General features: G+C 43.9%; 1 protein-coding gene across 1 annotated transcript in view; it reads right to left on the minus strand.

Annotated features, from left to right (window-relative positions):
• SPTLC3 (serine palmitoyltransferase long chain base subunit 3) overlaps nt 1-17,184 on the minus strand; it is a 118,305-nt gene that overhangs the window by 10,076 nt on the left and 91,045 nt on the right. The window contains exon 10 of the mRNA XM_058679697.1: nt 1,053-1,188. Within this exon, the coding sequence (XP_058535680.1) occupies nt 1,053-1,188 (136 nt within the window). The remainder of the gene's footprint in view (nt 1-1,052; nt 1,189-17,184) is intronic.

Consider the following 17,184-nt stretch of genomic DNA (forward strand, 5'->3'; position numbering starts at 1 on the left):
CATTTTAGTTGTCTGCCTGTGGTAAAACGACATGAGAGAATGCTCCAAAGAGTCAGTCTTTAGGGAACTTATAACTCAGTTTTACCCCATGAGTTCTCCACCACAGGGCCTATACCTCTTAACACCAGCACATTTTCTGTCCTTCAAATACTCCACCATTCTGATTGTTAGAGAGTCAAACCTAACAGAGACATTTCAGCAAAGTCGTTATGCTGACAATGGGCTAGAACCCCTGGCATCTGAGAAATAGCATGTTTAATATTACTTCCTATGCTGTGTTTGGGCAGAAACCCAAATAAAGATTTCTATTTAGAAAAGATTGGAGTTAATTTTCTTAAAACATAACAGAAATAATATCTGGGGAATGGCTCACATACAGATTTGTGTGAAAATGAAAAAGGGTTTTTTTTTTGCTTAAATCTTTTTGCAATTGCTAGGGCTCAATTTCAGAATTGCAGTGTTGCAATCAGTGGGAAACAAGTTGTGATCAGCTTATAATAAAGATATTAACATTTGGTGTTAAGAACACAGGATTCAGAGTGAACCTAAGCTTGTTTACCTTTTCCATCTTAGTTTTGCTACTGCTTGTCATGTTTGTGGCTAAGTTTTTTAACTGCTCAAAGTCATAGCTACTCCATGCTTAACATAAATGAGGAGTTCCTCTTCTGAGGGTGGCCGTGAACACTCAATGGGAGATAGCACAGAGAGAAGGCCTTCAGAAGTTACGCCTGGGAAAGACTGTAGGTCTAAAGAAAGATGAAAATCCATCCTTAATTTACAGTTGAGACTGGGGGAGAGAAGTGATTATTCCATGTTCACAGAGCCTGAGAGAAGCTGGCCTTAGCCTCTGAATCCTTTCGGGCAAGGCATGTTGAGAAAGTCCTACCAATGGGCTGGCAGGTGGCATCTGGATTCTGGATTCTGAACTTGAGCAATCTGTTCAAAGTGCATCATCTGGTAGCCCTGCCGACAAGCACACAGTCTTGAAAGAGCCACCCTGCCCGGGTCAGCCTGGGGTGCAGGCATGACTCTGAGAGTCCTTGGATACTTACGCAACTTTACCAGGCATATAAAGGAGCACAGGAACAACAGGGGAGTAGTCATTGCCATAGATAATGAAACCCATTTCCCGCAGTCTCTGTCGGAAGTATTTCGCGTTTTTTGTAAGTTGCTGTACTCTCTCCACTCCTGAAATGAGACAGGCATGAAATTGATCAGTTCTCACCAGAAACATGCCAACAGTAAGAGTGAGCTAGTATATAGGATCCAAAATGGCCCCATCTTTATCCAGTCATTCTGTTATGCTTTCCATAGGGTCCATCACAACTGAAACAGTGCACATATCCCCTCAGGCCTTTTTGTCTGTTTTTGCTTATCAGGCTACATGAGCTTAACCACTGCATCTTAACTGTGTTCCTAATAGACACAGAGGGATGCAGATTTAGTTTAAGATAATACCTGAACATCCTTTCTTGTTTCCTGTTACTCTCTTTACTCAACCTGATTTCTCACAGAAGATCCCTGTTCAACTTTGTCAATGCCCCACAAGAAGCTCATCATGAGAAAAGCATTTTGTCTGTTGTCCTTATTCATGGAACCTGGCCCCTTACTATCACGAACCTTGATAAAGCCAATTGATGGAGGATGTTCCTGACCCTAAGGAAGCCCATTTGGGTGTCGTCCAGGGTACCATAGAGTGAAAAAAAAAAAAAAGATGTATTAAACTATCAGTTCCTCTTGCTAGTAGAATGTGGATGTGAAAAATTCAGAAATATCCAACAGTTGATAGTATGAGTCGCAACTGAAAGACAAATGAATGTTTCTTAACAGATTCATGAAATAGAGTAAGGCGTTACTTGGTAGAAGCAATGACAGCCTATGAGCATGGGAAGTGGGCAGTGCGAGGTTTCTCAGAAATAACAGCAAGATATAGAAGCAGAAGTGTTTACATCCTATTGGGAGAGGTAGGCATTAATCAAATAATTACATGAATAGATAAGACACTGCAACTCTGATGAACAGAGCTGCCTTGATGACTCACCTTAAGACCAAATCCAAGGATCCATAAAAGATGAATGATCTGAGATTTGGAGGACAGGAACATATTAGCCAGGAGAAAAGCCAAAGGAGAGGGTGCTAGGCACAGGAAATGGAGGCAGCGCTGCTGTGATTGGAAGAACAGAGTGGTCAGGAAGCAGACAAGATGTAGCTGGTGAGTGCTATTCATAATCTTTAGTTTGGTATTCTTGGGAAGGACTGGCTGCAAGTTAGCAGGTAGTGGGAGGTATTCCGTATGCATTTTGTTGTATAGACGTGTCTTAGCATGCTGAAGAATACACTTTGGAAACATGCATGTATGTAGCGAGCAGCCTACTTCAAAAGATAAGGCTAAACCTTTTGCCTCTTATGTTGATTGTTGGCTGCACAGTGACCACACAACTTCACTGGGTTCAGCCCAGTGATTCCTAAATGTTCCCCCTTCTGGAAATGCACGAATGACTTCAATTGATTTTCCCAGTGGCATTATCTTTGCACTTGCCTTTGATGCCTCATCTATCGCTGGACTGCCCCAGGTACTTAATTGGCCCGTTCTGTCCCTTTTGCCTTGATTAACCCACATAAATGGATCACCAGTTTACGTTATCACTTCGCTGCCTCTAGATCCTTTGAAACTTGATCAAAACACTCTTAATATAGAATCTCAGGGTGTCTGACTGGTGAGAACTGAATGTCTTATTTCTTTCTCTGAAGTTTAGTACAGCATGACTGTTGGGACATGGTGACGTACTTGGTGATCACCTTGTTCCCTCATGCAGTTCACTATAAATCCTGTTGAGATCCTTTGGATTGGCCAAGATACAGCTCCTTTCAATTACTCTCTTGCTCCCTCTTTAAAATTGGAAACATTCTCATACTCTTGGAGAGCCTGAGGGCAGAGTGGGAATTTGTAGATATAAAATGCTCCTCATCTAGACAGGATGTGAGCGATTTTATTAATTATGTTGTTCTTTGAGATCCTTGCTTTTGCAGCGTGTTTTTTTTTTTTTAAAGATTTATTGTATTACAAAGTCAGATATACACAGAGGAGGAGAGACAGAGAGGAAGATCTTCCGTCCGATGACCCACTCCCCAAGTGAGCCGCAACGGGCCGGTGCGCACCGATCCAAAGCCGGGAACCTGGAACCTCTTCCAGGTCTCCCACGCGGGTGCAGGGTCCCAAAGCATTGGGCCGTCCTCAACTGCTTTCCCAGGCCACAAGCAGGGAGCTGGATGGGAAGTGGAGCTGCCGGGATTAGAACCGGCGCCCATATGGGATCCTGGGGCGTTCAAGGCGAGGACTTTAGCCGCTAGGCCACGTCGCTGGGCCCTTGCAGCGTGGTTTGTAAAAGCAGAAGGAATATTTGGCAGCATGTGACCCCTCATAAGGAGTGGCTGGGCCAGGCTGGGCCTGAAGCGTTTTGGAGACTGGACACTACAGTCTCACCGACTCTGAGTTAGTTGCTGAGTGTCGTAGTCTCTTTTGTCAACTTCCAGAGCAGTCACAGAAGTGTTAAATTTGCTATATTCTGAATTCTCTGGGAAGGCTGATGTGTGTGTGTGTGTGTGTGTGTGTGTGGAGAAGAAATGGGCTTTGGAGCTAAATGGATTAAGAATTGAACTTGACCTGGACAACTTAAAGCCTTAAAACTTAAAGCCACCATTTCTAGTCCATACTTAGGATTGCAAATTCCCTGTGTTAGGTGCCTAATTAGGTCCTGGCTATACCTTGCTCTTGGGTTAGATGTAGAAAATAAGAGGAGGACACACATGGTAACCTCTTCCTTGGCATGAATGAGTATGTCTCAGCATACTTCCAGTTACTGAGTGCTGAAGTTCTCAAGCAACACATTTTATTCAATGTGGTTATTCAACACATCAATAGCTATTTTCTCCAAAGTACTCATTCAACTCGAGGCCTTCTGCCCCATCCACCTCATCCTCTCTACCAGGTGGACAAAATCATGGGTAAGCCCACCCCAGCTTCTGGTCTAGATGTTGCCATTTCATTCGTTCAGATTTCCAGCTCTGTGGGCTGGAGAGATAGGCGAGGTTAGCAGAGGTCACCAGCACTTTAACCTTCCCTCCAATGCTGCGAAAACAAAAACAGCTGGGGCAGAGGAAGGAAAGCAAATAAAACACAAAGCATCTTACTACAAAGCTATGCCGTACCCTAATAAAAACAATGATCGGTGGCTTTTCCAGAAATACGCCTGCGACCAATCAAGTGTCTCAAAGGCCCAGAAGGAACCGTGGACAGTGGAAACTACTGGAATGACCTTCTTAAATGGGGGAGGGGGAGAGGAAGGGCAGAATTTCTTCTCTGTCCATTGGCATGAAAAAGAAAACAGAAAATAACGGGAAAGAAAATGAAGAAAAAATAAGAAAGCCTTTTCCTCTGTAAGGTTAAGCTAAAGAGATGGATTGGACAAGTTTCTGTGTCAATCCCCAGGCTCCCCTTCTGTTTGCTGTGGACTCTGAAAGCTCACTTTCTCTCAGGGGAGACATGAATGTGCCCAGAAGCCACGAGATGACCAACTTCATATTTCTCAGTCCTAAAATGATGTGGATCGAAGTATCCATGCTTCCTGCCTTCTTCTTAAGTTATTTAGCCTACCTCCATTCTCAGAACATAGACCAGCTGATCCTGAACATACTTTCAGGAAGAATTTGCCATTTCCTGAAAAAAATATGGTTCTTGCTACTGGAAATAGGATGTCTCTTGTTCACAAAACATTTCATACAATGTAAGAAATTGATAAGAGGGGACACCAAAACATTCATGAAAAAATGAATTAAACTACTTGGCCCAAACTAGGGGCCAAATATTTTTGAAATTCACGCCTACAAGTGATCCTGAATGAGATCACAGCAAATACTATGAAAAACTGTTCACAGGCTTTAGTGTTTGTTTGTTTGTTTTGTACCCTAATAAATTAATCATTTAATTCCATTTTTTTTTCCCCACCAAGTTTCTGAAAAATTAACCCACGGAAGATGTAACATACTGAATGAAGGATGCCAGCAATGAACTAGGAATGTGGCTCAGACCCCTTCCTCACCCCTTTTCTCTGTGTGTTCTCCCTGGCATAGAAAGGCCTGAAGGGGCGGGGGCAGGGAGGAACAGGTCCTGGCATTAGGGCAGCAGCAGGAACCCAACTGGTTATTTTAAACATCAGAGAGCACATGGAACATTTTGTTTCCAGCACACTCGGGGCAGAGCGATCTTAGTAAAGATCAAGAGGATGCGGGGTGCTGAGAATCCCAAGAATCACATTAGCAGTGACAAGCTGCACAGTGGGGTGGAGGAAACGGTGTTCGGAGTGGTTTACTGAGAAGATTGGGCATTTTTAAACTGCTACCCGACTCTCTCCCTTTTGATGTCCACATTCCAAGGTTACAGCATGTTTTATAGTCACATACACATGTTCCAAGGGCTCGCCAGGCCACGCAGTCATGCCCCTGCTGGACAGCTTTCTACACAGCCTTATGTCAAGCGCTCTAAGACGCCTCTGTCTTCACGTCCCCACCAGCTCCTCAGCCACACCGTTTAGGATTTAACCTACAAGGAGGGACAAGAATGGCCATCTCTTGCCTGCTTGCTCTGACCCAGGAATTGAATTTCTGAGTCCCCTTCACGTAGTGAAAGTACCTGAGACATGGAGATTGTTGAAGCATTACCCACCGACCCCCAAATCAGCCATGCTTAGGACATGATCACAGGATTTGGCGTGGAAAAGCTGGTGAACTCATCCATGACAGGGCACAAATTCCATGGCTCACATGGTTCATCAATGAAAAGCACACTTTAGCTGCAGGAGCCAGGTCAGCTGCTAAGGAGGGAGGAGCAATTGGGATTTGTTCTGGGACTGTTTGGAATGAAAAGGTCTATTAGGAAACAGAGAAGATATCAAATACTAAGCAACGGAAAATAAGTGCCTTAGGACAGATACAGACATTTCCATAATGCTGCTCATGAATATTTATAGATGAGTGATATGATTTAACATGAATTTGCATTTAAATAGAGAGCAATATCTTAGCAAATCATTAGTTACGGAATTTTCAATGAGGCAAAATTAAGAGTTAAGGGGACTTTGGAGGACCCTTGCAAATTGGTGGTTCTTTTAAAAAATGTTTTTTAAATGTATTTGAGAGGCACAGAACCCTGGTATGTAGTGAGTCACTTCCAAGATGCCCACACCAGCTGGGGCTGGCCAGGCCAATGCCGAGGGGCAAGAAGTCAGTCTGGTTCTCACACACCGAACGGGGTTGCAACTAGAACCCCGGCCCTCTGATGGAGGATGCTGGCATCCTAACTGGCATCTTGACCTGAGGACCAGATGCTGCCCCAAGGCAGCATTTCCTAAGCAGAGGTATGCATCAGAGTCCCATGGAAATTTTATTTATTTTTTTCAACTTTTATTTCTTTATTTATGTTAGAATACACACAGTAATCTCCCTTTGTGCTAGAAGAACTGGGGTCGACCTTTAAAGAAGTTTGCTAGTAATTGCAGTGTGAACCTCCAGTTAAGAACACTGTAGTTTTAAATTCTCTAAAAATAATGATTGGTCATAATTGAGGACACTAGCAAACTAATGGATCTCAAAGAAGTTGTGTGTGCAGCCAACTTTTCTGCAAAAAAAAAAAAAGGTAGCTCATCATCTCTGAGCCTCTGTTTACTTATCGGTTCAATGGAGATGAACACCTGTTCAATGGAGATGATACACCCTTCCCAGGACTTAGGCGGAATGATTAATTTGGCACCTGCTTGTTTACTGCCTATGACACGCAGGTGGGATGCTGTGTTCAGTGGAGGAATAACATGTGTTTGCTCTATTTTTCTAGGCATCTAGAAGCTAGAGACATGCATACAGTCTTAAGGTTGGAAATCAAGTGCCCCGAGAAAGAAGTGCTTTGGAACAATGACCTAGAGGTGGCAAATTGTCATCCTAGGCATGTAAGCTTGTTGGAAGGTGGGGCATAGAACAGCTGAGAATATGATCACAGTTAACAATTGTGTCAGACCATTGGGAGCTGTAAATGCCACCTTGATGTCTGAAGTTTTTGTTGGATAGTAGGAAAGGTACAGCAGCATCATAAGCAGAAAATGATCATTTCCAAGAGAGGTCACAAAGAGGAAGCTCGTAGCAGAGGACATGGACCAGGACAGGGGGAAGAACAGCAGCAAACATCCAAAGCGGAGGAGGGGATGTGTGTCAACTCTGAGACAGAGCAGGTGGCCAGGACAGACCCTGGGCTGAGAAACGATTCATGCGAGGCTCCTGAAAGGACTGTGGGAAATCAGGGAGCGCCATCCATGATAGCTAAGGCCGTAACTGAAACATCTGGTTCCCAGTTGCTAGAAAGGGCTGCACGAAAAGCAGCCTCGAAGAAGGGCATGCGGGGGGGAACTTGACCATGAGCGCTGGACCTTGGCCGAAGCCTGAGACAGCAGAATCAAGGTTAGGGATTGTCACCCTGGTTTTCTGAGTTCATGATTAACTCTGCCTTCTTGAGCAAAGTTCGAACCATTCACTTGTAAAATGGGAATTATGACACTGATCATCATCACATTAACGCTCATTTTATATAACGATGAGCAAAATACAAAGCAATTCATAGCATATTGCAAATTGCATGTTACAATATATGTTTTACAGGATAGACTTTCATATATATCTTCTCTGGAAAAATTCTATGGTTCGCAAAATACTGAAAACTTCATCTGAACCAAAGATTTGTTTGACCCAGAATTACTCTCTGAGGCTGGTCGCCAGATAGCAGTGCAGCTGGCCTTGGGATCCCTATGGCCTGTACTTGGCCGTTTCTGCATCCTCTATATCTTTTTGGTGCCCTTGGCACGTCCTCCAATCTTTCTCATTTACCAGAATTAAGTGTTTATCAGAATAATTTTTCTTTTTCAGTGCTCAAGTGGAAACAGATGTTCACAGGGAACATCTAACTACTAAAGTCCTCCCATTTGTTGAAGGAACTCTCAGAGACATGAACCAGCCATTAAGGTCTAACAGGTAAGCCCTGATAGCCCTTGGGCTGTAGGGGTGAGGGGACAGAGAGAGAGAGAGAGCGAGAGAGCAAGAGGGAGAGATTTGGTAAGAGAATTTGGTGAGGAAATCCATTGATTTTGAAAGTGCAGGGCAACAGAGCGAGGAATGCAAGCTGTAGTTAAAAGGTGACAGCTGTCAGATCTATGACCCCCAAAGAAGAGTTCTGTCACAGTCATGTGACCTCAGAAGAGGCACCTGAAGTGCAGATGAAAGAGCAGTTACTGAACACTTTGATTTCAGCTATATGAAAACCTGAGAAAACAAAAACGAACAAACAACAAACAAAAAATCCCTTGCTGTACTTGGACTCCTGACCCAAGGAAACAGGTAGTAAACACGCTTTGTGTTAAGCTGGCAGATTTGTTATGCAGAAACGGAAAGCTAGTGCATTCTAACACACACACACACACACACACACACACACACGGCTTCCTCAGGCACAAATCCACCTGCTTAATGCTCCCCAGCTGTGGGCTGGAATTTTTCTGAGTTGCTGCAAATGAGTGGATGATGGGAAGAACAGACAGAGGTGGAACACTGGCTTCCCTCCCACCCTGGAAGATGCCACAGATGCGGCCATGTTCTTTCCTTCTGCAGTTATGCTGAACCACCATGCCATTCCCTGAGCGCAGCTCCCCCGTCTCAGTTACACACACACGGAGGAGACACACGTGAAAAGGAAGCTTCCATGGGATGCATGGTGTAAGAGGATACCTTGCTTCTAGGGCAGCTGCACAAAGCGGCCACACTATCCTTTTGCCCCAGTTCCATCTCAAAGACAAATTCTTCTTACATTCCTACTGAGGAAATATTTTGAAGGACTCGAAGAGAGTGAAAAATTTACTGAGTTTCCGTGATATTCTACCCCTTGGCTAATTCTTAACGTGAAGTTAATGAGGTGGTGGAAGATTCTAGAAGCGTGGGCCAGCCATTTCTGCACCATCAGATGAACTTCCTTCCTTGGAGTTCAGTTTGTTGGCTAATTTTGCAGTTAGGAGATTCAAGCTATCCCCCATATATGTGAACAGGAAGGCATCACCTTCACAGCTAACCCTGACCCTAGGTGTGTACACACACACACACACACACACACATCCCAGGTAGAAGTTCTTTACCCCCAGCACAGGTGATTAATCATGGAGGCAGGCAGGCCCTCAGTGGAAAGCCAGTGTAGCGTTGCACCTGACATCTGTTTTGTATTAGCTATTGCTGAAATGCCAGTGGCCTGAAACCATTTAGAAAATGCAGCCCTGCGTGCCCTCTGTCTCTCTTGCCCTTTTTCTGTGTCTCCAGCTGGTAACCAAGTGGCAAATACATTTAGGAAGCAGCAGCTACTTCCTCCCTCAACAATGTCAGGAGCTTTCAATGCCCGACACCCTCAGACAGCGTTATTCTGGGGAGAATTCTCTGTCCAGGCCTCTTACATTCATCGAAGGTTCTTAGAGGGTCGCAACTAACAACATGTCAACGATAAGTGTGACAGCAAGAAAATAATAACCTGTAGGAAGCCAGTTTTGTATTCATTAAACTCTCTTCCCAGGAAGACACTGGTAACTATGAGGAGACCTTTTTGAACAGTTTGAATTATGCTTTGTCTTTGTGTGTTTGTTTTTTTTTAATCACAGTCTTTTGCTTTTCATTGTCTTGCTTGGAAAAGAGATGGAATTCCAGAGGAAGTTAAAGCTCAGAAGCAACAATATTACACACATTAAGCTTGGTGATGTGAAGGTAGAAGTGTACTTTGCAGTCAGCACTAAAAAAAATCTATTTGAGAAATGTTTGAATGTGTCCTCATGTCAAAAACAAATGGTAGGAAAGTGAGAACATTCTGGAGAGCTAAGTGTTGTCCTTCACTGTGGTCCTTTCTTTCACTCCTCAGTGCCCTAAATCTTCCCCCTGAGTCAGTCTTGGCTCTTAAACCTATCAAACTCAAGTGTGAAAATATGTGTGTGCCCCATTCCAGGGACTCAAGCAAAGGTGGGAGGTCACAGCTGGAAGACGCTGGTGCCGTTTTTCCTAAGTCCACGTTGGGCTAGCTGCAGGACCAATGCCTGACCTGTCTGTCTTGTGAGGCACTTTCACAAAGGGTCGGAATGAATGAAATAAATCCACCACAGAGATTTTTTAAATGAGGCATGCAAAGGCACTATCATTATATTTCAAACACCATTCTCTTTTCCTTCCTGTTTTCTCTGTAGAAGGCCAAAATAATTTAGGTTTAAAAAAAGGAAGTTACATGCAAAACCTTGATATTTTACTCAACTCCTTCTCTTAATAATTGATTAAAAATCATAAAGAAATTGTAAAAATATTGGAGGTATAGGATGCAATGAATTACAGGGAGTGAAGTATGTTATCCTATAGGAGTAAAAGTAAACAACTTCTGTTGTTTCTGAAGTAGATAAAATGCTTAAGCTAACAACGATCAGAATTTATTTTCATATCACCTCAATCTTCATATGAAATGTCTGGCTTTATTTCTCCACCAGGACTTACCAGACAGCCTTCTCTTTGGTTTACTTGCACAGCCAGTCAAGGGCTGGGCGCTAATATGATCAACATCATAGCTGCGATCTCTGTTCAGTCCTGGTATTTTCCTTTTAGCATAGAGTTCCCAAAAATTTCAGAGTGGAGACTTGGGGATGACTGAAAATCAAGCTCAGTACTTCAGATAATTAATCTAAATTGTATGATTTAAAATAGCGATTTCTGGTTTTATGATGTGGATGCCACTTTTTGTCTCATCATGTATGCTCTTGCAGAAATAATATCCTTGGGCTGGGTGCTGGTATAGCAGCTAAGTTGCCACTTGGGATGCCCAGATCCAATACCAGGGTGTCGGGATTTTAGTCCTAGCTCTGCCTCCAAGTCCAGTACCCTGCTAATGTGTACCTGGGAGGCAGCTGATGATGGATCAAGCACTTGGCACTTGAGAGACCAGAACTGAGTACCTTGCTCTTAGCAGACACTTGGGAAATGAAGCAGCAGCCAGCAGATAGCTTTCTCTGTTGCTCTACCTTTCAAATTTGTATAAATAAGTAAAGGGGGGGGGGGGAACCATAAAAATAAATGTCCTTTATTTCTGTGAGTATGTTACTATTTCCAGAAGATACCTTCTCTCCTCCTGGGGCCTGACTTCCAGAGCTGTCCCAAGGTTATATCACTTGCATTTCTTCTGGGGAAGCGTTGTCCTTAGAGTTCATTTTCAGTCTCCAGAAAGTACACAGCATTGGGAGATTTCCCAGCATTGTAATGCTAATGATATTAATGCCTGACGGGTTTTGGAACTGAGTTCCCTGAGAAAGCAACCTGAAATGGTTGGAGTAAGCCTCGGTCTGGTCACCAAGCTCCATCTACCGTCTTTCCGACTCTATTACTCTTTTGTTCTTTGGCTCTTTTATTCTATTTCAGGTTAACAGTTTGCATAATATAGGTCAATAGGAAGAGATTAGGAAGCTGTCCAAAGACTACCTTATCTTCCCACCCTATCAGTTTACCTGTAAGTCTGTGTCCTGGCTGGAACTTTAATATTGTGACAAAGGACATTACTTATTTGTCAGACCCACCGTCTCCTCCAAGGCAGAGGGTTCAGTTCATTTTCCAGACAACTTCGTGTTTAGGCATAGTCATATAGAATGTGGATAGTCACGGCCCATGAAAACATCACACATATGTTCTCCCATGCTCATCAGACTTATTCAGCAAACTACGATGGCAAAGGGAGGGGCCACAAAATGGAAGGGGCTGGGTTGCTGCAAGACAGTCACCTGCCCGTCAGGACCACCACTTCTTTGGGTTTTAAAGGATAAGTGAAGTTCTCTCAGATAAACCACTGTGTTTGTCTGTTACAACATCTAATGTGCCTTTATGAGTACGAATGTTCCAGAGAAGAATATTGTGAAAAGCTTCCAAGGATTCAAAAGCCGAAAGCTTTCTTCTTTAATTGACTAAATGGTCTAAGAGAAAAGTTACACTTTTCTGTGAGAGCTTTTTCAACCTCTCATTACTAGATGTCAAATAATGCCGCGAAAGTACGGAGTTTCTTGATTGAAAAACATCTTAAGTGCAAAGTGTAATTAAAATGAGGGAGGGAATGGAGGGAAGATGGAAAATGCCATTTTGCATGCTTAAGACCCAATTGGCTCTGCTATATTTTAGAGATATATTTCAGCATTGTCACAGGATATGGTGCCTTACACCTGCTAATTTCTGTCTATAATAAAAAGTCAAATGCATATTGAGCTTTTAGATGGTGCCCCATAAGAAACATAATTAATGTATACAGCTAACAGCTTGAATAATTAAAGGCAAACTCCATTTTTGCTTCTGCTATATTGTGAATTGCTTGAACTACCCAGACATGTCTCACCCTATATCTCATGTCTAAAGGATTACTAAAGGAATTTTAAAATTACTCAGGTATCAAAAGAATGTGAAAGGGACTTGGGATATTGTCTTACAAAGAATCACCCATGAAGCATTTGGTCCAAAATAACTCTATAAGGTAACCCCGAAAGAAATGATGCTGTGATTGCAAATTATGCATGGATTATATCATCTGTCCAAGAAATTACTTAATCCCAAATGCAACACTCAGTCAATTCACTCACATACTTGATACTTAAGGCACAAAGGATTAATCACTAGGAGGAGGGTTAGGTTAGGCACGTGTGACTGACATAATAAGAGCAAGCAACGGCAGGATATTGGAGGAGAAAAGGATTGTTTTCTGACTGAGGTCAACAAAAACCATGAACAGGGGTCCCAAAGACAAGGAATAAGTACATTGTGTTGCAAAGAGAATCTCAGAGGAAAACACGTGAGGACATGTGGAAAAGCACACATTCGTGCGGAGTGCTTGGTGGGCTATGGCCCTACTGAATGTGTAGGGCCATGTATTCAGCTGACATGTAGTGCTTGGGGTTAGGGACAATAATCCAGCATGCATGTACTTCTGTTCTCCTAGGGATGACAGACAGTAATGATGGGATCAAGCAACAAGAATGCTACCAAGACAGCAACGCAAGCTGGAGTAATTCACAGGGGAGAGGAGGGAGCTTTAGAAAAGCTGCTTAGGAAAGGACTTTGAGGCTTCCAGAGAGTCCAGGTGTCCTCTGGGTGCTACATCTGGGTCTAAGACTGTCTGAGCCCGGGGCCACCCGTTTTTGCCTTCAGGAGCAAGGAAGGCCTTGGAGAGGTCAAGTGAGGAAGTCTGTATATCTCTGGGCAGTCAGAGATGGTCCAATTGCTTTCTTTCAATTTTATAGAGATAGTTTCTTTCTTTGATTTTTTTTTGAAGAAAAAACTGATCAGCGGTAACATCTGCCTTCCCTCTTTTTTAACCCGAACTTCTTCAACAGGATATGCATCTATTTTTTTCCTGTTGTGTAGATATCATTCATCTATGGTCACTTAGATGTTCTCAGTGACAAGAACCAGGGGGTTGCAAGAAAGGACAGAAGACCTACAACTAGTTTTTGTTAAATCAGGAATGAAGTAGTCAATGGACTAAGCCAAACTAAGTACTGGCCTATTAATTAGAGTCATTCCAATTACTTCTGTCTTTGATTAAGCTTTTGTACTTCAAGCCACAAGCTACATATTAGAAAGGAAGTAAGGTATGTGTTAGATAATAGAATGCTGTTTCATTCTGATAAGAGATTGAAACTATAACAAGATGGTAAGACACTGAAATAATACATGATACTGATCATTAGGTACGTGTATTAGGTTGAGCTGATCTTTTTTTTTAATATATAACAACTGCCAATATCTATTCTATACCATGCTTCCAAATTATAGCAATCATGGTAGGAATACGAGTAGCTCCAAGGAGGTGAAAATTACAACGCATGGTCATGCAGATCCCACATAATCATAGGGAAAGCCATTCTTGCTAAGTTATAAATGTAAAGTATTTTGTCATCAGTTATTCTCACAAAAACACTTAGTAATGTTTCCCACTGGTCATTTATGACAAAATTGATTCTATGTATCAATAATGCATTGCAGAGGAAGAGCATTTCAGTAACTATATGAATACTACCTGTCTATCTCAAGGGACGTGAGTGAGTAGAGAGAGGGCAGTGTTTGTCGGTGGCTTAGATTGTTTCCCATTCCTGCAGTGGAATCCCTAAGGCTGGGTATTTAATAAAGAATAGATTTCTTTAGCTCACAGTTAGGGAAGCTGGAGGGCCTGGTGTTGGCACTGGTTGCTGAGAACCCCGTGCTGACGGCATCTCAATGATGAGGGTCTGTGCGAAAGTGGGATCACATGGCCAGACGAAGGCCCGGAGCTGGGAAGTCAGTTTTGCTTTTCTGTACCAGCTCATTCTTGTGAGGATAATGGAGTCCCTATTTTTTTTTTAAAGATTTATTTATTTTTATTGGAAGAGATTTACAGAGAGAAAGAGAAAGAGAAAGAGAGAGAGAGATCTCCCATGCACTAGTTCACTCCCCAAGTGGCAGCAATGACCAGACCTAAGCCGGTTTGAAGCCAGGAGCCAGGAGTTTCTTTCAGGTTTCCCACACGGGTGCAGGGTCCCAAGGCTCTGGACCATCATCTACTGTTTTCCCAGGTCACAAGCAGGGAGCTGGATGGGAAGTGGCACATCTGGAACACAAACTGGTGCCCATACGGGATCCCAGCAGTTGCGAGGCAAGGGTTTAGCCACTAGGTCCAGAGTCCCTGTCTTAATTTCCTTGGAGGTCAGTCCCACCAGCAAGATCTAATGGCCTGCCCCTAGTCCCCACCTCAGGAAAGTTCTGGCACCTCAGAATATTGCTGCAGGGCAGAACAAGCCTCTAACACAGGAACCCTGGAGGGAGAAAGGGACAAGTCACATACATCTAAGACACAGCAGATGCCTAGCATCAAATCAAATGATTTCACTAACATTGCAATCATGAGCCCTTAGTGCCCTGAACCTGAAACACTTCAGAAAGTCATTGGAAAGCATGGAATTAAGGGAGAGTCTGCTGGGAGACACAGGTACTTCATGAGGGCAAAAGCTTTTGGCTTTCATTTGTGCCAAAGTAGTCACAGGTGTTGGGAAAAACAAGCGAGATACTTGGGACTTGGTTAACAAGGTTGATGTTTTCATTTAAATAGGCTTAAAAGAAATGGATCAAAGTCTATATCAGGATTTTCTTTTGGGAATTTGATTTTTCTGCCTTTTCTGCCCTCTCATTTGCTGTTAGGTCCTTTCCCTCGAACTAAATTTTCCAGAAGCCCATCCTTTTTTTTTCCTTTACTTTTCCATCATAGAAAGCCTGTGCTTTATATAAAAACACAATTCTCAATTTAGAGCCCATATCAGAACCACCTGGACGGGTAGTTGACAAGCCCCTGTGAGGCTGTGCCGCTGGCTAAGGCACCATCCTCGCCCTCCCTGCAGGCACTCCCGTCTTCATAGAAGCAGCAGCGATGACGGGACAAATGGGCCAATTTTGCCAACCCAGGTGGCATTTACAGGAACCACATAAATGTGATGTGCAGGACCGCAGAGAAACACAGGCAAGAACGGCAAGGCAGAAACCGACCTTGGTCAGCAGGTTCAATTGCTGAACTGACTGAAAGCTGAGTGCTTGGGGATTCTGCTCCTGTCTGTTGATAAAAAGATGGCTCTGGACAGATGTTTTCTCAGCATCTGCATCATGACGTAGTTGGAACCCAACCTGTTTCTTTTCATTCAACTTGAACATACTTGTTTGAAGGCCTGTTGTGTCAGGCACCATGCTGATGGCTGACGTTGGAAAGCTATGACAGTTTCTATCCGTAAGAAAGCCACAATTTCATTAGCGTCTGGAGGAGGGAGAGGTTGTTATCCAGCAGAGGTTCTCGAAGGGGGATCCCTGGGCCAGGGGCATCAGTATGACCTGGGAGTTTATTAGAACGGCAGTGTGCATTTCATGCAGAAATCTTTGAGGACTGGGAGTCAGAAAGCTTGTTATAACCCTCCCTCCAGGTGATTCCGATGCAAGAGCCATGTCTCTAGATAAAGGCAAAGAAACAGGTGAGGAAACTTGGGCAGAATGAATGGGGCATAGAATTCTGGCAAATACAGACAGGGAAGAAGCCAAGCAGAAGAGGAGGAGGAACAGACAGAAAAATAGAAGCCAAACAAGGGCAGAAGAGCAAAGGGCATTTCCGCCTTAGCAGGAAAGACCATTTCTAAGAGAACCGATGATGCAGAAAGGCCAAGTGCAGTCCCCAGCGGGGGCGGGGGTGGGTGGGCTAGGAGAGCTTGTGTGAGAGGAGGCAGAGGCTGCCGCAGCTGGCAGCTGAGTCAGGGAGCGGTCACTCCTGAGAGATCCCCGCCGGTCGCCACTGGAGTGGTAGAAGCGGGGAGGGAAGGCTTTGGGAAACCACACAGTTCCTGGCTAAGGAGAGAGGCCAGTGGCTCTAGAAGGCAGAAAAGTGGGGGAAGACGGGATCACAGAGACACAAAGGAGGTGAGAGTTGACCTTTCTTGAGATAAGCCAGAACAGCAACTTTGGAGGGACCAAGTGCGAAGGCCTTGGTCCATGGGAGCTGCCTGCCATGCCCTCGGAGTGCAGGCTGCCAGCTCTTCAGGGAGCAAGGGCCCGTGTGCAGCTGAGCACACCACGGAGGCCTTGAGGGCCCCAGGCTGAACCTGGTGCTGAGCAAGCAGGGAAGCTGATGGGAAGTTCTGAATGAAGTCATAAGGTGGTCTGAGTTATGAATTTTTCTCCCTTAAAGAAAGATGTATTTATTTATTTAAAAGAGCAGCAGAGAGAGGGTGAGAGTACTCTTCCATGGAATTATTCACTCTGGAAATGGCTGAAACAGCCGGGAGTAGGCCAGACCAAAGCCAGGAGCCAGTAACTCCATCTGGGTCATGCAGATGGGTGGCAGGGTCCCCGGTACTTGGGCCGTTTTCTGCTGTTGTCACAGATGCATTAGCAGGGAGATGACTCCGAAGCAAAATAGTCAGAACTCAGACTGCCACTCCTACATGGGAGACTGGCGTTGCAGGAAGCGGCTTAACGTGCTGTGCCACAATGCTAGCTCCTCTCCTTTTTTTCTTAAAGTTAATTTTGGCTCCTGTGTAGAGA

Source organism: Ochotona princeps, chromosome 22 (assembly GCF_030435755.1).
Source record: "Ochotona princeps isolate mOchPri1 chromosome 22, mOchPri1.hap1, whole genome shotgun sequence".
In the NCBI taxonomy this organism is placed as follows: Eukaryota; Metazoa; Chordata; class Mammalia; order Lagomorpha; family Ochotonidae; genus Ochotona; species Ochotona princeps.